The sequence below is a fragment of the Panthera onca genome, chromosome B2 (genome assembly GCF_046562875.1).
Source record: "Panthera onca isolate mPanOnc1 chromosome B2, mPanOnc1 haplotype 2, whole genome shotgun sequence".
In the NCBI taxonomy this organism is placed as follows: Eukaryota; Metazoa; Chordata; class Mammalia; order Carnivora; family Felidae; genus Panthera; species Panthera onca.
The window spans coordinates 129,508,399-129,530,908 of NC_138343.1; the positions used below are offsets into that span (position 1 = coordinate 129,508,399).

General features: G+C 37.7%; 1 protein-coding gene across 8 annotated transcripts in view; it reads left to right on the forward strand.

Annotated features, from left to right (window-relative positions):
- Positions 1-22,510, forward strand: part of UTRN (utrophin) — a 569,571-nt gene that overhangs the window by 178,368 nt on the left and 368,693 nt on the right. For all 8 annotated transcript variants that reach the window (XM_078447413.2, XM_060614425.3, XM_078447414.2 and 5 more), the window contains 11 exons: positions 1,446-1,523; positions 1,876-1,968; positions 4,112-4,284; positions 7,115-7,230; positions 8,131-8,291; positions 12,730-12,933; positions 13,857-14,038; positions 14,744-14,894; positions 16,057-16,176; positions 18,761-18,862; positions 22,392-22,499. In XM_078447413.2, the coding sequence (XP_078303539.1) occupies positions 1,446-1,523; positions 1,876-1,968; positions 4,112-4,284; positions 7,115-7,230; positions 8,131-8,291; positions 12,730-12,933; positions 13,857-14,038; positions 14,744-14,894; positions 16,057-16,176; positions 18,761-18,862; positions 22,392-22,499 (1,488 nt within the window). The remainder of the gene's footprint in view (positions 1-1,445; positions 1,524-1,875; positions 1,969-4,111; positions 4,285-7,114; positions 7,231-8,130; positions 8,292-12,729; positions 12,934-13,856; positions 14,039-14,743; positions 14,895-16,056; positions 16,177-18,760; positions 18,863-22,391; positions 22,500-22,510) is intronic.

The window sequence follows — 22,510 nt, forward strand, 5'->3', positions numbered from 1 at the left end:
ATTATTTATTATATTTATTACTCTCAGCCCAGGACAGAATTACAAGGAGGGATGGCTATGTTAAGAGGGCATAATGTTTTGAATAGTAGAAAACACACTTAAATGTTATTTAATAAATATCTTAAAAAGCTAAGAGCTGGGGCACCTGGGTGACTCAGTCAGTTAAGCATTAGACTTGGGCTCAGGTCATGATCTCATGGTTCATGAGTTTGATCCCCACGTCTGGCTCGCTGCTGTCAGCGCAGAGCCTACTTCGGATCCTCTGTCCCTCTCTCTCTTTGCTCCTCCCCTGCTTGCACGTGTGCTCTCTGTCTCAAAAATAAGTAAACATTAAAAAAAAGTTGTTAAACGCTATGCATTTATTTTTATTCGGTTTTCCAGTATTATCGTCATTTCTTCATCAAACCCAACTCTATTATTTTACGTCGTAAGGTACTTTATACCCACACAGAAATAACAGTGCTAATGAAGAGTATGCATTTTATGGGTACAAACTTTAACACTAGAGGTAATAAAAGGTATAGAGAAATGCACTCCTGAAGATGAATTCCTTTCTTGCCAAAGTGTGGGGTGTTATATACTCTGCCTTTTGCCTTCCAGATGGTGGGTAAGGTACCTGTTGCAGAGGCTGATCCCTCTCTCAGATGAGATTCCCTGGCCAGTGAGGCAGAAAGTGCCTCCCAGATCACCTTTCTCCAGGTGGCAATTCCTGCCTTCCCAGGGGGGCCTTGTAATGCTACCTGGAACCTGGGATAGTGCCTCAGAATCCTCCCTGCTCTGTGCACACTGACTGGTGCACTATGAAGGTGACATGACTTCTCAGTCTTTCTGTGTCCAGCCCAGTTAAAAATTGTTTTTAATGTTTATTTATTTTTAAGAGAGACAGAGTGTGAGCAAGGGAGGGGCAGAGAAAGAGGGAGACACAGAATCCGAAGCAGGCTCCAGGCTCTGAGCTGTCAGCACAGAGCCTGATGCAGGGCTCGAACCCATGAACCTTGAGATCATGACCTGAGCCAAAGTCAGATGCTTAACTGATTGAGACACCCAGGCGCCCTGGGCCCAGTTTTGATAAAAGAAGGCTTTCTCCCTGGAGCATTGGTTCCCAAAGTGGTCTGCACATTAGAATCACTAGGGGAATGTTTTAGAAATTCTAAACCCATACTACATCCCAGATTCATTAAGTCATCATCTTTGGGGGTAGGGTCAGACATAAGTTTGGGAGTTTTTGAACGCCAGTGTTGAGGCAAGGGAGTGAACTACTATGTCAAGATGTAAGTGGGGTAACTTGCATTCTGTCACCACCAGCCTCCACGGTGGCCTGAGAAGCCAGGCGGAGCTCCTGGCACAGAGGGGCCCCGTGTTGAGCTGTTCTCTGTACGTCTCAATGTCCATGTTTGTTGGCAATGTTGAGGCTGACTTATTTGATCCCGTGTTTTGTTTTCTAGCCAAAGGAACGTGGCTCCACAAGGGTACATGCTTTAAATAATGTCAACAGAGTGCTGCAGGTTTTACATCAGAACAATGTAAGTGTGCAGCGCGACTTTTGGGGTTCTTTGGTGCTACTGGGGTTATTTATTGTCACGCTGGCCACGTGCTCTGTGCATTGTCATTGACTGATTTTTGGAAACATTTTTCTTACGACAAGTATTGAACCTTTTCTGCGAGCGAGGGGACAGTCACGCTTTTTTTGATTACTTGGTTGATCTATTGTATAAATAATACATTTTTGAGATTTAGGTTTACCTGATTCTCTAAAGTGAAATTTCTCTTATCATTCACTTATATTGCTGTCCAAAGGTGCTAAAACAAAAATCTTGGTTTCTGTGGCAGAATTGTCCTAAAAGTTATTAGTATTATTATTTTTTATTTTAATAGGTGGATTTAGTGAATATAGGAGGAACTGACATTGTGGATGGAAATCACAAACTGACTTTGGGGTTGCTTTGGAGCATCATTTTGCACTGGCAGGTGGGGCAATTTTCAATCACTTTTTAATAGAAATTGAAAATGTATCATTTGTGTGTGTTAGTTGCTTAAGGCCACCATCACAGAGCACCCCAAACTGTGTGGCCTCAACACCAGAAATTTATTTTCTCACAGTTCTGGAGGCTAGAAGTTTGAGATCAATGTGTTAGCGTGGTTGGTTTCTTTCGAGGCGTCCTTCTTTGGCTTGTGGATCACTGTACTCTTCCTGTGTATTCCCTCTTTGTGTGTGTCTTGTCCCGATCTCCTGTTCTTCCAGTTAGATTGGGTTACAGCCCACCCTTAAGATTCCATTTCACCTTAATCATCCCTTTAGAGACCCTATTTCCAAATATATTCTCATTACCAGGTAGTGGGGGTTAGGACTTCAAGAATTTGGGCAGTGGGGAGACACAATTCAACTCCTAGTAATTTGGAATGAAAGAGTCTGACAAGCAGCTCTATTTTCCTGGCATAGAAAAAAAAGTATCTTTCTTTAAATATTAAATTAAAAAAGTTGACGTAATTTCAGATTTATAAAAAGGTTGCAAAAGTAGCTTAAAGAATTCCTGGATACCTTTCATTCACGTCCCTCGAATGCTGACAGTTGTTCTCTCTCTCTCTCTTCCTCCTTGGCTAAAAACTTGTGTATTTGTAAAAACAAACCTTTTTCCTAAAAGTAAGGAATTCTCTTACATAACTAGAATATAATGTTAATATCATATTATAAAATGTGCTATATACAATATAATACTAGCATCGTTAAGCGTAATTACAATATATGCTAAAAATAATATGTAATTATTAAAATCAGGAAAATAATATCAAAACAATACAATTTTGTAATCTACACATCCTTTGGAGATTTTGTCAATTGCCCCAATAATATCCTTTATAAAAGATAAAAAACAAAACAAGATCATGCATTACATGTATTTCTCACATCTCCTTAGTCCTCTTTTATCTGGAGTAGTTTTTGAGTCTTTCTTTGTATTTCATGATATTGACCTTTCTGAAAAGTACCGGACGGTTATCTTGTAGAATATCCCTCCATGTGGGTTTGGCTGGTATTTTCTCATGAACAGATTCAGGTTACTCATTTTTTTGGTACAGAATGCCACAGAAGTGATGTTGAGTTCTTAGCATATCCTATCAGGAAACAAGTGCTTTCGATTAGTTTTTTTTTTCTGGCAGTGTGAACTTTCACTGTTTGGGTTAAGGTGTCTCCCCTGTAATGTGACTGTGCTTTATTATTAAAAAGTATTCTGTGGGGATATACTTTGAGGCTGTGTAAATATTCAGCTACTTACCAAACTTTTTTCCATGAGTTTCAAGATCCGTTCTTAGCTCTTACCTGATCAGTTATCATTGTGATGCTTGGCAAACAGTGATTTTCCAGTTTCACATGTTCAAGTGTTCTGAATTTTCAAGTTTATTTATTAGTTGTCTTTCTGCTTGTGTGGAAGAGCTTCCCCTTGCCACTTGTTTATGTATTTATTCATCCATCCATTCGTTTATAGACCAGTGTAGACTCATGAAGTTTTGCTTGATAGGTTACTAATCTTTCACTATCTTTATTTATTTTGCACGCCTCCTTTAGTTGGCTCTTGTGTCCTTTTCTTATGTCCACACCATTCCATAGCTCTTTCTTATAATATGTGTGTGATTTTAGAATAATCTAAAATATCAATTCTAGATTATAATGGTTTTTACCATCATCAAATGTACTTCATTCTTTGATTTCGTAGTTCATCAAAAGTTCTTCCTTTCTCATTTTTGTAGAAGATAAAATTGTTTTCTTCTTACTAAAAGGTGTTTGTTAAGTGTATAGTATGAAAAAATTACTTTGTGGCTATGAAAGTAATGTTCACTGTAACCAAACCTAATAGAAGTGTTGCTAAGATACAGAAAATACCATAGCGTATGATGGTGAGGGAAAAATCACCTCTAAATCCTTGTACCATAAAATAATTACTGTTAAAAACATATTTATCTTTTTAGCATTTAAAGGAAAATTTTGAGATAAAATGAGTATCAATTACCTGATCCATAATGATTAATTAATGTAATATTCCTTACTCAAGGACTTGATTCCAGCAACTATTTTAAGTTATAGGCAGGCATGGTTTTTTTTGTTTGTTTTGAACAGGTAAAAGATGTCATGAAAGATGTCATGTCAGACCTGCAGCAGACAAACAGTGAGAAGATCCTACTGAGCTGGGTGCGCCAGTCCACACGGCCATACAGCCAGGTCAACGTCCTCAATTTCACCACCAGCTGGACAGATGGCCTCGCCTTTAATGCCGTGCTCCACCGACATAAGTGAGATATGACCTGATAAGATGTGGGCCTTAACAAATTTGTATCTCCTCTCTGTCTCTCTCTTACTATTCCTCCCTAAAGCCCTTTGCCCACAATCACTGCTCTCCTCTCTTCACACGTTTAAACATGAAGAAAAGAAGCATTATGGAAGAAAATACCCATGGAGTCTTTATTTCCATAGGACTTAAATGCCACAGTGCAATGTCCGTGGTTTCTTCTACATATATACACGTTTAAAAAATGTAAAATAATTCACATAGTTCAGTCCCACTCAGCACTAACCAGTAATGTATATACTGAATTGTGTTATGTTTTCATTCTCATACCAAAAGGGAAACTCTATAAATCCAATGCAATTTCAATTAAATATAGACAACTGATTTTGTGTGTGTGTGTGTGTGTGTGTGTGTGTGTGTGTGTGTGTGTGAGAAACTTGTAATTATATAAAAGACCAAAGGGGCAAGAAGAGCCAGTATATTCCCGAAGAAGAACCAGGCCAAAGTACTTCCGAAACAGAAATAAAAGTAGTTATGAAGCTATATTTATTAAGACTATATATATAGTCTATAAATAAATACACGAATATAATAATAGGCTGAACCATGTGAAATTGCCAACATTTGACTGTTTTGACATATAAGAATGGCAGTTTCATATAGTTCAGCCTGACATGATAAAAAACTCAGAAATAGCTTCATCCTGCTATACACCTGAGCTAATGTTGCAGATTAATAGTATGGGATAACTGGTTACCCATATGGAAATAAGTGTATTGGATCTTTACCTCCCTATACCCAAAAGAAAATTCCAGATGCATCAAGGATTTAAATGTGAGAGGCAAAATTTATTATATGTTTTATTGCTATTGTAAATTATTTAATGTTTCATGTCCTGTTTCATGTAGGTTTTTTGCTGATATATAAAAAATGTAATTGACTTTTCTAAATCTTAGATCTGGAAACTTGTTAAACTTTTACAAATTTTACCAAAATGTTTACAAGTCTTACAAAAATGTTTCTTCAGTTTTTTAAAGTTTTTTTTAATGTTTAATCATTTTTTGAGAGACAGAGCATGAGTGGGGGAGAAGCAGAGAGAGAGGGAGATATACAATCTGAAGCAGGCTCCAGGCTCTGAGCTGTCAGCACAGAGCCCAATGTGGGGCTTGAACTCATAAACCTTGAGATCATGACCTGAGCCAAAGTCAGCCGCTTAACTGACTGAGCCACCCAGGTGCCCTGGTATATATATTTTTTTAGACTGTTCCTGAATCATAATAGTTTCTTCTCTTATTTTCTCTTACCTCCTCATTTGTGCCTTGTCCTTCAATACAATATTGATTTGAATTGGTGATAGAGAACAGAATGTTTTTTTCTACATAGTGAAGGGTGTGGTTTCAATGTTTTACCACAAGACTAATATTTACTGTAGCTTTTTTTAAAATATACTTTTTATCTAGTTAACAAACTCCTACACCCAAGTGTCTTCCACTTCTCCTTTATTAGTTTAAGAGGGTTGGACTCTGTTCCTAGTTGGTTTAGAAATGTTATCAAGTAACTAGAATTTTAGCCCAAACTTTTACCCAACTATTATTTAATTGATTCAGCAAGTATATATGGAGTGCCTTTTATGTGCTATGTACAGCATGTGTAGCAGAGAACAAGACAGGCAAAAATCTCAGTCCTCTTGGAATTTCTGTTCAAATAGAGGGGGGGAAGACAATTAAATGAAAATGTAAGTTGCATAGCATATAGAAATGGTTAATGCACTGAAGAAAAACATATTGGGCAAGAGGGGAAGAGGTACCTGGCATGCAGGAAGTCAGTGGGTGCAGGGGCATGAGTAGGAGGAGAAATAGGAGATGAAGTCAGAGAAGAAACTGGGTCTGAGAGTAGGGGAGGCAAGTCCCAGAAATTAAGTGGGTCTAAGATGTAAGAAAAGATAGAGTACAAAGAAAATGATTAAATTTTGGGTAAGACAGAGCAATAACAATGTCCAATTTGTGGGATTAAAAGAAAACCAAGATAGAAAGGAAATATTAGACAATGATAGTATGGAGGAAGATGGATGGTGAAAAGTTCTCTCAGGGCCTAGTTGTAGGAGTATCCTGTGAGCTGATCAGAGCTGGATTTCTATTCTGCTAATCTTGGTCTTTGAATTGGACAATTTAGTCCATTAACATTTATTGTAATAATTGATGTGTTTAGGTTCATTTTTACCTCTTGTTTTAAGCTTTTCATTTCTTTTACCTTTTTTGTATATTTTTTCTTTGCTGTCTTGTATTGATAAGTTACTCTTACCTTTTTTTCTTTTACTATTTGGGAAATATCATATACCATTTCTAATCTTTCAGTAGTTACTTCATAAGTTTTATTCAGCATATTTGACTGATACAAAAAATTTAGACTCTTTTACCTATTGTTTTGTATTATAAATTACTTTGAAAAGTAATATGACAAGTCTTTGAGATATAAAAGATAAATTTATTTTTATTTTAATGTTTATTTATTTTAAGAGAGAGAGAGAATGCACACACATGTGCAAGTGGGGGAGGGGCGAGAGGCAGAGAGAAAGAATCCCAAGCAGGCTCCACATTTACAGTGGGGATGTGGGGCTCAAACTCATGAACTGTGAGATCATGAACTGAGCTAAAGTCAGATGCTTAACCGACTGAGCCACCCAGATGCCCTAAAACATAAATTTCTTAATTTAAACTCACAGTGAAATAATCTAAAACTGAAGTGTATTAGATTATAACAATGACTATATATTAGGTTACAGCAATGTCCATATATTTCATCTTTACTCAGTTTTATTTGCATGGTAATTTCAGACCTGATCTCTTCAACTGGGATAGAGTTGTCAAAATGTCCCCAATTGAGAGACTTGAACATGCCTTCAGCAAGGCTCAAACTTATTTGGGAATTGAAAAGCTGTTAGATCCTGAAGGTATTGTTCACTGTTTAATTTCAACCTTGATTTTGCCTTTTTAAAATTTTTTTCTTTTTGGAAAGAATAATGAGAATTGTGGTGTATTTTTTCTTTTGAAGTAGGGTGCAAGCCATTTCACTGCAGACAAGTTATTAGTACTGTTATACTTAATTTGTAGGATGAGTTGGGAGGAAATGTAATTATATCATTGGAGATTAGTTACTTGATACTAGCAGCATAAGATTTAAAGATTTAGGAAAATATAATTATTAGAGAAACAATTCAGTATTTGACTTATTTAATGAATACATTTTTATATGATCTTCTTGCATATAATGTGAAAACTTTAGTTACAAATGTTGTAACGTTCTAGACTTATTTTCATATTATAAATAAAGTCCGTGTCATCTTTTTGTTTTTATTTATTTTTAAGAGTATTTTTATTTTTGAGAGAGAGAGCCAGATCATGCGCAGGAGAGGGACAGAGAGAGAGGGAGACACAGAATCCGAAGCAGGCTCCAGGCCCTGAGCTGTCAGCACAGAGCCCAACAGGGGCTTGAACTCACGAACTGTGAGATCATGACCTGAGCTGAAGTTGGTCACTTAACCAACTGAGCCACCTAGGCACCCCAATAAATTCTGTGTCATCTTAAATTGTAGTTTATCTTTGAACATTTTTGGGAAGCTTTTAGGGGAGACTTTTAAGAAGTGGGATATTGAGCAAAATAAATAATCGTCTTTGCCTTTGTCTTGTATATTATTATATGACATAGAAATTTACTGAGCTATGGTATTGCAAGCATTATGTACTAGTATTGTTTATGGGTACCAAGGGTGGTTATTTTATATCTAATATTGAGCGATTCACATATTTTGGACATCTAATTTAAGCTGGTTCTTATTTTCTTCCCCTTTTAGATGTTGCTGTTCAGCTTCCTGACAAGAAATCCATAATTATGTATTTAACATCTTTGTTTGAGGTGCTTCCTCAGCAAGTCACAATAGATGCCATCCGTGAAGTAGAGACACTCCCAAGGAAATATAAGAAAGAATGCGAAGAAGGAGAAATTAGTATACGGGTACAGGTCAATTTTTAATAAAAAGTTTGACTTGCCATATTTGTTTTCTCTTACATACTAGATAAAAATACTTTCAGGGGATTTTTTTTCTTGACGGAGAACATCTTGGCTTCTCAGCTTACATAGGCACAAGAAGTTCAGTTTTTCAATTAGCATGCTTTCATATGTCATATGTATGCAATGGAGAGCTGTAGCTCAACTGATTTTATTGAGAAGGAACACACATGATTTCACACAATAAGGCTGGAGTTCGAGTCTAGGGCTGGGAGCATGCAGCTGCATGATATGCTTAAGAACCTACATTTTCCCATCATGTATTCATTTTATCTTTGTTGTCATGGGCTGAAGTTGGCTTTTCTCCTATTAGCCTAGTTTTGTTCTAAGTACTAATTTTTTTTTTTTTTTTTTTTTTTTTTTTGGCCACTGAAGAAAATATTTTTATCATTATATTTTCACAAGGGCTATCAAAACATAAGCTTTAGTTCCTCTTTCATTTAGGAAGAGTAGTTGACAATAGGCTACTGGGTGAGTTTTTCATTGAAGGGCTTCAAATGGTTTTGTTCATCAGGGTATAGATGTGTTTTTGGGGAGAGATATAAAGTTATGAATTTTTCTTCCTGAATTATCCTGCCTTAAATCAATCTGTGTTTTCTTATTCTGCTTTAGTCTAACCAGTTCTTTTAACTCATAAAATGAGAATTTTAACAGTTGGATGAAACCTTAAAAAGTCATTTGGTCCAACATGTTAGCAGCCCAGAAACCAAGGGATACACGTGGATTTCAGAATGATAAGAAATACATTTTAGAGAGAAAGCATGGGATTTGAAGCTCAAAGTTCATCTCTGTTACTGTTTGTTTTGGGTTTCTTACTTACCTTTTCAACCACAGTTTTATCTGCAAAATCTGGATAAAACCACCCTACTTCATAAAGGTAATTCAGAGTGCCTACAGTGATATTAAGAGGCACTCAGTAAGCAGCACCTATCATCATTATAACTTATAAATTTGTTTTGGCATTGCCATTCACTCATTCAACAAGTTCCTTTTTTAAAAATGGGGCCACCTGGGTGGCTCAGTCGGTTGAGTGTCTGACTCTTGATTTTGGCTCAGGTCATGATACCAGGGTCGTGGGATCGAGCCCTGCATCCACACTGAGCCTGGAGCCTGCTTGGGATTCTCTCTCACTCTCTGTCCTTCTGCCCCTCTCCCACTCACTCCCTCTCTCTACCTGCCCCCGCCCCCCCCCCCAAAAGTTAGTTAATTCTCATATAATGACATTGGTCTTGCAATCAGCATAACACTTTTTTTTTTTTTTATTTTCTAAAGCTCGGAGAGCTTACTTATTATTTCAGATTTTCTTTGCGTAGTAGGTACCAATCCTTTTATTTTCTCCATTTTGGAATACATCATGATTTACAAAAAAAGAAAATAACTTATTGAGGGAAAGAGGGCAAGAGATGTGTCCAATTCTGAACCCAGGACTCTTTATTAGTTTTGAAAATCAAATGATATTGAGGAAAAGCCCTAATGTTTTATAATTGACTGAAAAAAATGCTGAGAAGCATTTGTCTCTAGTAGCATAGCTATTATCCTTCATTAATGATGCACCCTGCTGAGTGGCTCAGATAATCTTCTGAGGTCGCCTTTTGGTTTTAAAATCACTTCTTGATGGGATCGGAGTCCCTCTTGTTACAAAGATGGGATATTTTACTTTGCGTAGTTAAGACCATACTTTCTTAAAAAGCAAGAAAGTTTCATTTGCCTTTCATGATGTGTGGATAAAATAATCATTTCTCTTTAGTGCTCAGGATTACATGATAAGAATTGCAGAAGCCATTTGCTTTTTGATTAAGAGCCAGTGTATTAACACTAACTTCTTCATTTGCATGCTTTCATTAGTGCCTTAGAGGCTGAAATAAGTTAATTGAAGAAATAAAATGTGCTCAAGTTTTAATCATCTATCCTTTGACAGAGTTTGCCACCCACTACTTTCCAGTGAACACTGAGAGCCAGTCTTCCTTTCTGGCTCTTCCTACAAAACATATGCTGTAGAGCTATTAGGTGGTCAGCAAAAAATATCCGCATTTCTCTATAAATCAAACTTTCAGTTGAAAGTCTCCTCTCATGTTTCACTTGATACCTTGTGAACATTTGCAGTTAAATAATGCCTTCCACCTCACCCCTCATGAATACTAGTGCCTATCTAAGTGACTGTTGGCTGGTCACTAACTGTCCTTGTTCTCAGGTGTCCACATTGTAGTATGGAAGTTTGGTAGTCACTTGATCTCCAGGGTTATTTTGTCTCCACAGTTTCAGGATTTTAGGTCCAGAACTTACCTCATTTTCCCTTCTCTGTTGTTGGCACCATCTGTGTCTTAATTACCCAGTGTTTCATCTGTGTGCTCCCTGATTCATCTTTTTAACTCCTGCAAATGGTTTACGGGGTCCGTTTGATTCTTCCACCAAAATGTTTTTGGTGTGTGTTTTTTTTCCGTTCCAGCCTTCATGCTGATCAAAGGCCTCATCTTCTCTTATAGTTTACAAGACCCAGACTACCTCTGTAATTCATCTCAGGCCACCACCCTGTGGTCCTGGTGGACATTTCCCTTTCCTTCCCAAAGATCTTGTGCATGTGGGTTCCCGTCTATGAAATGCTCATCCATCTACCTACTATTTGCATGGCAAGCTCCCTGTCTTTTCTGTTTCGATGGGACTTTTTCAGGGAAGTCTTCCCTGATTAACCTATTGAAACCTATTGAAACCCTACACACACCCCCCCACACGCACCCCCCCCCCCCCACTGTTTCTTGCTGCCACAATATTTTTGTAAACTGTTAGGAATTTTATAATGTTTCGTAAGAGCATTGGGAAAGCTATGAAAGATTTTAAGCAGCGAAGTCTTATGATGTGATTATGTTTTCCAAAGATCGTCCTGCTGCTGTGTGAGAAGTGGATTGTAGAGGTGGGAGTGTGGGAGGCAGTGGTTAGCGGGCAGTTGTAGCTCTGAAGACTGACATCAGTTTTTGTGGAGATGGAAGGGTCTTGATGGATTTGGGATAGAGTTTGAAGGTAGGGATTGCTTACACATTAAATGTGGGAGGCAAAAGTCAGAGAGAAGCAAAGGTGGGCTCCCTAGATTTTTAGCTGGAGGAATTAAGTGCCATTCCAAAGGAAATGGATGAGACCACTGAGGCCAAGTAGACAGAAAAGAAAAAGGGGCCCAAGACTTAATTTTGAGGAGATTTGTTACTTAGAGGTTGACAAATATTATTTAACCAGGAAGAAAGCCAATGTGGTGTTACCGAAGCAGGGAGAGGAGAGTCTGAAAATAGTGGGGGGTGGTCAGCCATGTCAGATGTTACTGAGGGCTTAAGAAACTTTGGGTGACTAGATCTCTGGGTTTTCTTGGAATAGTTCTGGTTTATTTGTGTCATCCTACCATCATTATTATCAAAAGTGTTCTAGTTTGTTGGTTAATTACATGGTCAGTTTAAAGATGATGCTAGAAAAGTGGATTTGTCAATGGGAAGGTAATTGGTGACATTGACAAAAGGCTTTTCAGGTGAGTAGTGGGGACCAAAACCAAATTGGAGTGAACAGGATTGTTGACAAACTGTAGGTGCTAAATATGTGAGCATTTCATATATTGTTCTCTGTATATTTTTGTGTTTGAAACGTGTATAAATTGTGGGTGAGAGGTAATAAAGTGGAGGAAGGCTGTACACAAATTTTAATGAAGTTTTGCTCTGAACGGAACAATGAGTGAGATAGTTGATTTGGTTCTAAGATTCTAAAGTGTATGAGAAAATACTCCATTGCTTAGGAAGAACTTAAGATGAATTTATTCCACGGGTCCTTAAAAAAAGGCCAGCAAGTAAACTTGAGGGCAACTGCCTCAAAAAATACCATCGGTACAACAGCCTACATGTGTGGCTGTATTTCAGTGTCTAAAATGCAATGCTAAATGCAATTCAGTAAAACTGGGGGTCAAAGCAGAGTTCCAATTTCTATTTTTCTTTAAATTATATCCATCCTTGAAGGCCCCAAATGTTCCAAATTCTCTGTAAAATTTTCCTGTTTTAGCCCTTGTTGAACTCAAATAGCATCCCTTGTTGCATCCATGGAATTTATAACTCTGCTAATAGCCATTTTATTTTTGTTCAGAAGTGATTCATGTGGGTTATTTATCTCTCTCCAACTATATTTGAATCTCCGTGAATATAGATTCCATGAGTGTATTGCACTTTTGTACCCCTTGTCTTCCTAGCATGCTTAATAAATGCTTCCTGCCTGATTCATGGCATTGCTTGCCCAGCTCCTGAAAATTGGATGAATGCCTGAGTCATGGTGGCTCCTCCCTTAAGGTTCTCCATAACAGTGTGTCTTTGTTGAACACCTTCATGATGCTTGTGGGTATTTCTTGGGTTTGTTTTTCTAGAGCTCAGCGCCGGAGGACGAGCACGAGAGTCCCCGAGCTGAAACCCCCAGCACTGTCACTGAGGTGGATATGGGTCTGGACAGCTATCAGATAGCCCTGGAGGAAGTGCTGACCTGGTTGCTTTCTGCTGAGGATACTTTCCAGGAGCAGGATGATATTTCCGACGATGTGGAAGAAGTCAAACGCCAGTTTGCTACCCATGAAGTAAATAATCTGTAGCTGAGGAGCAGAATACATCCACCGTGGTGGTGCCTGTGCCTTACTCAGGGGCTCTACCCTGATGTTTGTTGCTTGCTGAATTCTCCACAGAATGGTCATGATATAGTTCAGCACTTGTGATAGTTAAATAAGGCTCTGTTATAAAATTGGCCTGGGTGATTACCTGTGCCTTGGAAGTAGATTTCAGATCGTACTCTTATCATGACTTGTGTGTTCTGTGGAGCCACCGACAACAGTTAGTGTGTAGGACTGCTTGTTTCTGAAGCTATAGTTCTATTGTAATAGTTAAAAGACAGCATATGGCTAATCAATACACCAGATCTTTAGGTTTTGAGTGTTCCCTAGAAAGTGATTATTTTTATTGATTGGATGATGAAGCAAATGTCATATCCATTCCTGTGTAATTTTCATATAATGAAAATTGCCTATTATTTTGAGGATATATGTTGTATTGTAGGGTAATGATTTGATTACATGGAGATTTCTTTTTGATTAAGTAGTTTTTTGGGTGGGTATATTAATTGGCAGGTTTTTAGTTGCTATTTTGATTTGACAATAATAGAAATGGTAATATTCCTTGAGCAGTTCCTCTTGGGTGAGCATTGTGTTTTATTTATTCTGTTTTCTCATAATTCCATGTTCACAATCAGTAGCATAATCAACAGTTATTTAAAAATAGCTGGTATTATCAGATGTAACATTGTCCTCTTTGATCTGTTCCCCTTTTTACTGAGGCCAGCTGCGTATTTTCCACCTTTAGAGCTTAAACAATCGGATCAAAGTCTACTTTATTTATACTCTACATGGAGGCTTCTTTTCCTGAAGCGTTAATATTAGGCATTAACAATGTATTAAGATTTTTTTTCTTCATTGAGCAGCTCACAAATCATAATGATGTACCTTTCTAGGATTTTATGATGGAGCTGACAGCACACCAGAGCAGTGTGGGGAATGTCCTGCAGGCAGGAAACCAGCTGATAACACAAGGAACTCTGTCAGATGAAGAGGAATATGAGATTCAGGAACAAATGGGCTTGCTGAATGCTAGATGGGAGGCACTTAGGGTGGATAGTATGGACAGACAGTCCCGGTGAGTGAAGCAAAGATATTAACACTCTATTCCATTGACTGCATTGCGTGGTTTAGCTTAGTAAAAGCCTGAGTGTCTGTGAAGAGAAGATAATTTCAGAACTTGTCTTGTAAAATTTGCACTTTTCTTTTTGTAATGTTGCTGGAATTGTGTGCGATCTTTGTTTCCTCTTTGATATGTTCACCAAATGAGAAGGCAGAAGTTGGAATTCAGAAATTAACAAAAAAGGAGAAGACATTTCGTGTGGATAGTTATCTCTTTGCAGTATTAAAATCGGCTAACTTTTAACTGGAGACGAAGACTGGACTATGTAGTATTTATCGACAATTCCATCTTGTAACAGTTTTTAAGGCAGTGTTTTTCCCATGGTTCATTTTATTTCATGTATTGTGTATTAGGGAGCAAGCGGCATTCCATTGCAATTTCCACCTATTTAATAAGCAGGAATTCCTGATTGAAGAAACAATGATTCTGATATGAATAGAGGGTGCTGTTATTTGCATTCTTTGACCATACTTAGGACTCCATTTAGGAAGAAAGTAAAAGTTTTTTTTTTTCTTGTTTCTATATTGAAAGACTAACTGCTCCTTTAAATGGTTAGACAAGACTGTATTCCCTTGCCCCATTTCTTTGGTGCCTGGAGCATGTGTTTGCCTTTGCAAAGGGAAAAAGGAGTGGGGATGACGTGTGTTTGTCCCCGGACAGGCTTCACGATGTGCTGATGGATTTGCAGAAGAAACAGCTGCAGGAGCTCTCCGCCTGGTTGACGCTCACGGAGGAACGCATTCAGAAGATGGAAACCTGCCCCCTGGATGATGATTTAAAATCCCTACAAAAGCTGCTAGAAGATCATAAAGTAAATCTGGCTCCTATTTCTTTTAGACCGTATCAAATATGAAAAGGCAGCACTTAGCATGCTAGGGGCTGATGGCTTTTATCATTAGTGCAGGGATGGGACGCTTCTTCAGTGTTCTCGATTATTCCGTATTGATAGGGTGGAGCTCGTGGGGGCTTTTCCAAGCGAGGGATGAAAGTGCAGGTACAATTTTATGGAAGGATGTATCGTTTCAGTATGAAAGTACTTAGTGATCTCACGGCTCTCAAGAATTTTTGTTTTGGATGTGTAAATGGTTAAAGACCCTAGTGTGTTGGCATTAATGCAGTGTGTGGGTAAAGAAGCAAACCCTCAGATTTATCTGTACCTGGTCCTTTAATGAAAGCTGTGTTTCTTCTATGGTATAGGAGAATATCAGGCACTAGATGAGGAATCATAATTTGGTGGTTAATTTAATTTGGTCACACAGTTAGAAGATAACTTTAGAAGCAAAATAGCTTCTCTGCAAATTGTTTGAAAACTTTTAGTTTTCAGTGGAATATCTAGACAACCGATAAATAAAACTTTAGGGATACATTAAACACAATTAAAGAGGCATTTGACAACACTATTGGTAGCGTTTAAATAAATTACCTATATACAAGCATCTTATGACCTCGCATACTCTTCCCATGGAAGAGGAGAATGGAAGGCGTCTGTATATCCTGAATTGCTTTCTTGGGTAGCTCATCTGAATAGCTTCTGACTGTCAAATAGCATCCTACTTATCTCTCAGCTTACATTATGTTGCACTAAAATGATCTCTGACTCTGTATATGTAAGGTTTGTTTTTTGTGGTTTTTTTTTTCGGTCTTACAAATTCTATGTTCTTAATTTCTAGTATATTCATTCAAGTCATCTATTCTACTTTTTTTTTTTTTTTTGCCAGAACATGGACTAAAAGTGATGATATCCCATTTGCAATCTGTTATGACACTGCATTTTCAACCTGCTTTGGTTCATAATGAAATGTGAAGATGTATAAGGGACTTGTTTCATTAGTAGAACACTTAGGGTAATGATTGAAAATTTAAACATGCTGTCTCATTAAGTGTCCTTAATTACTGTTGACAGCTGAGTGGATTTTAAATAGGTAAACGTGAAAAGAGTAGAAATGATGGTGTATCTTAATTCTTTTCTCTAGCGTTTGCAAAATGATCTTGAGGCTGAACAGGTGAAGGTAAATTCACTGACGCACATGGTCGTGATTGTTGATGAAAACAGTGGTGAGAGCGCTACGGCTGTTCTCGAAGATCAGTTACAGGTATGGACCCTGGAGACGGGATACTCATAAGGACCCTGTTGTCTGAAACCCTTATATGGCACCCCTGTTCTTCAGGTCCTGTATCACTGTTCATTTAGAAGAGTAGACTCACCTTTGGGGTGCCCGGGTGGCTCAGCTGGTTAAGCATCCAATTCTTGATACCAGTTCAGGTCATGATCTTGTGGCTCATGGGATCGAGCCCCGAGTGGGGCTCTATGCCGGTGGGGCAGAGCCTGCTTGGGATTCTCTCCCTCCCTCTCTCTCTGCCCTTTCCCTACTGTGCTCTCTCTCTCAAAATAAAAATAAACATTAAAGAGCTTCAAAAAAAGGGAGTAGACTAACTTTGAAGTTGTACTTCTGAGTTGGGGTCCTATAACTTGTGGGTTTACAAGAGTACTCAGTATCTTTCCTTCCCTTCAGCCCTTGGGGTAGATGGGCAGGGCTGCTTGTGGTCCCCAGCTTCTCCTGCAAAATGGAAACAAGCTTGGGAACCAATCTCAACAAGTGCTCTATAGATTTCTTGTTCAGAATTGCTTGAGGACTTTGTTGAAATGTAGTTTCCGGGTCTCCATGCAGACCTAAATCCCTGGGGGTGGGGCCTGTGGATCTGCACTTATGTGCATACTGAAATTTGAGAATTTCAGCCATGTAGAATTTAATATTCCTGCTTCTTTGGTACATCAGTGCATGAATTTCAACAAGAATTTTGGGAACCCCTAACAAAATTGTTGCTTTAGCGCAGAGGTTATAGTGTATCTTTACAAGTCTTTATTAAGAGGGTTATTGGTATTTTATTTGAACAATGTTTGGATTACCCAATATGATGTCGCCAAATGGTTTTCAGTCACTCTCAGACTATAATCTTATCATATGAAATTCTTTTTCTTTTATAACAGTTAAAGTTGGCCAGTGGTTCTGAGAACTGCTGGTGTAGTACTACTTAGTTACTGTAGTAACCTGAGAGATAGGCATTCATGTTTTGCCTGTTTCACAGTGAGGAAACTGAAATTCAGAAAGGTCATGTGATGCCATTGAGATTTAAGTAGGCATTGAATTTTCATGCCAAGATTGGAGACCTGTCTTTGGCTCTAACTTCTCTACCCTTTGCATTCTGCAAAGCTTCCTGTGGTATTAAATATTGAAATAGTATAATATGAATTAAATAATTCTTTGCATATGTAAGTAATGTAGAAATTAAATGTAACATTTGTCAATCATTATAAAATGGTAATAAAATAATTTGTTGGGAAAGTCCTCATGAATATTGATTTTTAAACAAATTTACTTATTTAGCACTATTAATACTCATATAAGATTATGTTCCTGATTTTTGTGTAATATAAACAGAACAAATCAATTAAGCATTTTTTTATTTTCTAGGAGCTCAAAACAGGTTTTATAAGGTTAAAATTTTTTTTTCATAATTTTGGCATTACATATGAAAAATTTCTTAGCACATAAAAGGTGGTTGATGCAATGAATTTTTTGAAAAGATAATTATAGCCTGAAAAATTTGAAGCACAAAAAGTAGATATGTATGCTCTACTTTGAAGATATGTGTAAAAATGTCAAATTCTTGTATAAAAACTGCAGCGATATGGAAAGAGCAGGATTTTGGAGTCAAAAGTTTAAAAGATAGGGGCACCTGGGTTGCTCAGTTGGTTAAGTGTCAGACTTTGGCTCAGGTCATGATCTCGCAGTTTGGGAGTTCGAGTCCTGCGTCGGGCTTTGTGCTGACAGCTCAGAGCCTGGAGCCTGCTTTGGATTCTGTGTCTCCCTCTCTCTGCTCCTTCCCCGCTCATGCTCTCTCTCTCTCTCTCTCTCTCTCAGAAATAAAGAAACTCAGAAAAAAAAACTAAAAAAAATAAGTTGAAAAGATAGAGTTCTAGGGGCACCTGGGTGGCTTAGTAGTCCAAGCGTCTGACTTCAGCTCAGGTCATGATCTCAGGGTTCCTGGGTTTGAGCCTGGTGTTGGACTCTGCACTGACAGCTCAGAACCTGGAGCCTGATTTGGATTCTCTGTCTCCCTCTCTCTCGCGTGCACGTGTGCACTGTCTCTCGAAAATAAATAAATAAATATATATTTTTTATTTTTCGTCTTTTAATAGTTTTTTCATGTTTATTTATTTTTGAGAGAGAGAGAGACAGAGCGTGAGCAGGGAAGGGGCAGAGAGAGAGGGAGACACAGAATCCGAAGCAGGCTCCAGGCTGTGAGCTGTCAGCACAGAGCCCGACTCAGGGCTCGAACTCACGGACCGTGAGATCATGACCTGGGCGGAAGTCGGACGCTTAACCGACTGAGCCACCCAGGTGCCCCAGTAAATAAACATTTAAAAGATAGAGTTCTAGTTGTACCACTTTCTAGCTATGTAAGGTGAAATTGTTAAACTCTATGGAAATTAGTTTTTCACCACTACAAACTTACAGGATTTGTCTGTATTATTTTAAAGCAACTTTTATAAAAATATTTTTCATAAATTGCTACCCAGTAGTAAAGAGCAATGGATGGCATGAATTTCTTTAAGGATCGTTATAACTGTCTTTTAAGATTCTGTTGACAAAGGATGGTTTCTTCCTTTACTAGAAACTTGGTGAACGCTGGACAGCAGTGTGCCGTTGGACTGAGGAACGTTGGAATAGGTTACAAGAAATCAATATATTATGGCAGGAATTATTGGAAGAACAGGTATGAAACTGTTATCCATAATGGGCAAGACAGATGGCGAAAAGTAACCTATCTTTAATTATGGCATTACAATAAACTTGTCTTGTTTACTTTACTTTGAAAGGCGAATACACAAATAATTTTTATTATTTTAAAAATCAGATTTCTATGTATTTTATAACTGATCATGTAGCTTATTCATAGAAATCTTATGACTTTATTGTAGTAACACTTAATTTGATGTGTTCATTATTTAGAATGTTAGTATTTAGACATTCTACGTTCACGATTATGATTTTTCTTTATATTTCTGTTGGGTATTGTGTTTGAACTTGTATCAACACAAGGCCTAGCATTTTTAGCTCAGTAAATAATGAATAAATGAATCCACTCACTGCTTTGTGAATTTTATTTTTTTAATTTTATTTTTTTTAATGTTTATTTATTTTTGAGACAGAGAGAGACAGAGCATGAACAGGGGAGGGGCAGAGAGAGAGAGGGAGACACAGGATCGGAAGCAGGCTCCAGGCTCTGAGCCATCAGCCCAGAGCCTGACGCGGGGCTCGAACTCACGGACCGCGAGATCGTGACCTGAGCTGAAGTCGGACGCTTAACCGACTGAGCCACCCAGGCGCCCCGCTTTGTGAATTTTAAATCACAACAATTTTTCTTGATTTCAACCAGAATAACTACTGAAATTAACAAGAAAAGATTATTTAGCGATACCATTAATTTAATACTGGGTTAATACTATTTTTTTTCCAATACGGATTGCAGCAGCCAATGAAATTTTGGCACAAAGCTGCCTCTTTAAGTTTTCAGTCAGAGTGGTGGCCCTTGGCCCACCTTCCATCCTTCCAGAAGAACAACAATCAAAACAGAATACAAATAAGCAAAACTTTTCTCCCAAAATGTCAAACATTTGTGGTTTTCGAAAATAAGCAGATACTTTATTCCCACATCTCAGTGTCCATTTAGATTCTTTTAAATGCATTTCATTTCCATCCACAAAAAGCAACTATATTCTTTTCAACGAATAAAAACAAGCGTGTGATGTTTTGTGGTTTACTAAATATGGTGACCGAGAGAACATCTTAAAAAGTAGGTTGCAAAATTTGTCCCCGTGTAAATTGTTAATCACTACCTCCTGCCCCCAATCTTTGGCCAGAATTTTCTTATTAAGAATTCTATGATGGATCTTATTCTGACTTCTGAAATATTTACATTTCACTTTATAAATATTTACATTTAGGGGCGCCTGGGTGGCGCAGTTGGTTAGGCGTCCGACTTCAGCTCAGGTCACAATCTTGCGGTCCGTGAGTTCGAGCCCCGCGTCAGGCTCTGGGCTGATGGCTCAGAGCCTGGAGCCTGCTTCCAATTCTATGTCTCCTTCTCTCTCTGCCCCTCCCCCCTTCATGCTCTGTCTCTCTCTGTCTCAAAAATAAATAAAAACGTTAAAAAAAAATTTTAATAAAAAAAAAATATTTACTTGGACCCCCGTATTCAGGAAAAGGAGTCACATAGAATAGTTATATTTTACTCCAGTAGTGACAGAAGACACTGATCATTAGAAGACCTTTGCGTTACTCTTCTACTGAGTAATTTAAAATTTGGAAGTAATTTAATTTGGCAATTAAAAATATTTTAAAAATAGAGAGTGACTAGTATTTTGGCCACTTGTATTAGTGTAGATTTAAAACTAACCTTTGAATGGCTTTCTGCTAGTGTTAGGGTTGGAGGAATCGTGTTAAGATGTAGAACTGGAGCCAACGATGGTGCTTAATATATCCATGATTTGCTTTTGCATGGAATGAGACCAAATAAACTTAATCTGAATTACAAAATCTTTCAAGGGACTATCATTCGCTTGGTTGCAGAGGCTTTAAGGTAGTTAGAAATGGGATCTGAGAATTCCAAACTTCTCCAGGATAGGCCAATTTCAAGTGTGGCATGTAGGATATTCTGTAAGGGGTTCCAACCTACCTTTCCAACTTTGATTTTCCCTCTGTCCTTCTGTGTACCGAGGTTCAGATGCTGAGTTCTCAGCTCATAGCCCATTCTTAGGATGTCAGTGCCACATGAGCAGTGCTGGTTCTTCTTCAGGGTTCTGTTCCCAATGCATTGCAGATTGTAGATTCCTCATAGTTTGTGTTGTTTTTTTTTTTCATGTTTTTGAAAGAGTGAGTGTATTTCATTTATTTTCTAGCCTGTCTTTTGTTGTTTAAGGTGTGGTATCTGCTGTGGAATGTCTTCTTACCAGTTGTTTCATTTTTGAAATGAAGTAATCTATTAACTCCCTCTCCTTCCCCCACTCTCCCCAACCTGGAACCCATCTCTTCTTCTTTGCAATTGCCATGACATTTTGTGTGTGTGTGTGTGTGTGTGTGTGTGTGTGTGTGTATTTAATTACCAAATTAAAATAGAGTGCAGACATGTTATATAACATTATATTTAATAATATAAATATTATACATATATTATATATATTTATATATTATAAATACAAAATAAGCTATCATTCATTTATATATACGTGTATATATATATATATACATATATACATACATATATATATGTATATATATGTATGTATATATGTATATATAATCTTTTGTGGTGTCCGCACTTTCTTTTGTCATAGTTTATGTGCATATTTTATCTTTTCTATATTGAAGACAGGATCTGTATTTGCCACTTAATTTCTTAATCTTTTTTTTTTTTTTTTTTTTTTTGGTGGAATATAGAGGCAAGGAATAGTTGTTACATAAACTGATAAATAAAGCAGTTAGAGAATGAATTGATCCCACTGCTGACACAGAACCAAGACTTTTCCCTCTCAACTATATAGAAAAGAGCTTCTGCAATAGATATTACACTTTGCGAAGAATTATCTCAATGCAACCATGTGGTTTTCCGCCCCTCTTTCAAGTTTATCTATGTATATTACTAAATATCTTCTGCATGTTGGCCAATGAGATTTAAATATCTGTATGTTGGCTTTGGACTATGGCTAGATTTTCTCTTTTAATCACCATTGCTGTTGAACCTGGAACATTAGTATGGTTTTCTTGAATGATGCTGTGGAAAAACCATTAGTGTTAGGGTGTGGGTCTTTGATTTGATTCCCTTGTTAACTAGCCAAGTGATCTTGGACACATAATGACTTATCTCTCTTTCCTTCCTAAAATGAAGGGCTGGGAAAGGACAATTCCAGGAGTCTTCCTGCTTCTGGAGAGTTATACTGTGATTCTCTTGGAGATTTGCATAGTTGGATTTAGCCTTTTAGTTCCACGTACGTCCCTGAGAATTAGTTTAATTACCCATGTGTGGGGCTAATGTCAGCTTGATCTGTTGCAAATCTGAGAAGGATAATATCTTAAAGAAAGATATTCGGCCATTCATACCTTGAGCTTGGGTGTTTGAAGTCCTTTCTACCCTAAGTAAGAGTGAAGCCCCTACCAGCATAAACGTTAGAGATTTGGGAACTTGATTGAATTGAATGACCAAATGATTCTCCAAATATATTTCTAACTTTTGTTATTACATGTAGTGCTTGTTGAAAGCTTGGCTAACTGAAAAAGAAGAGGCTTTAAATAAAGTCCAGACGAGCAACTTCAAAGACCAAAAGGAACTAAGTGTCAGCATTCGACGACTGGCTGTAAGTGGTGT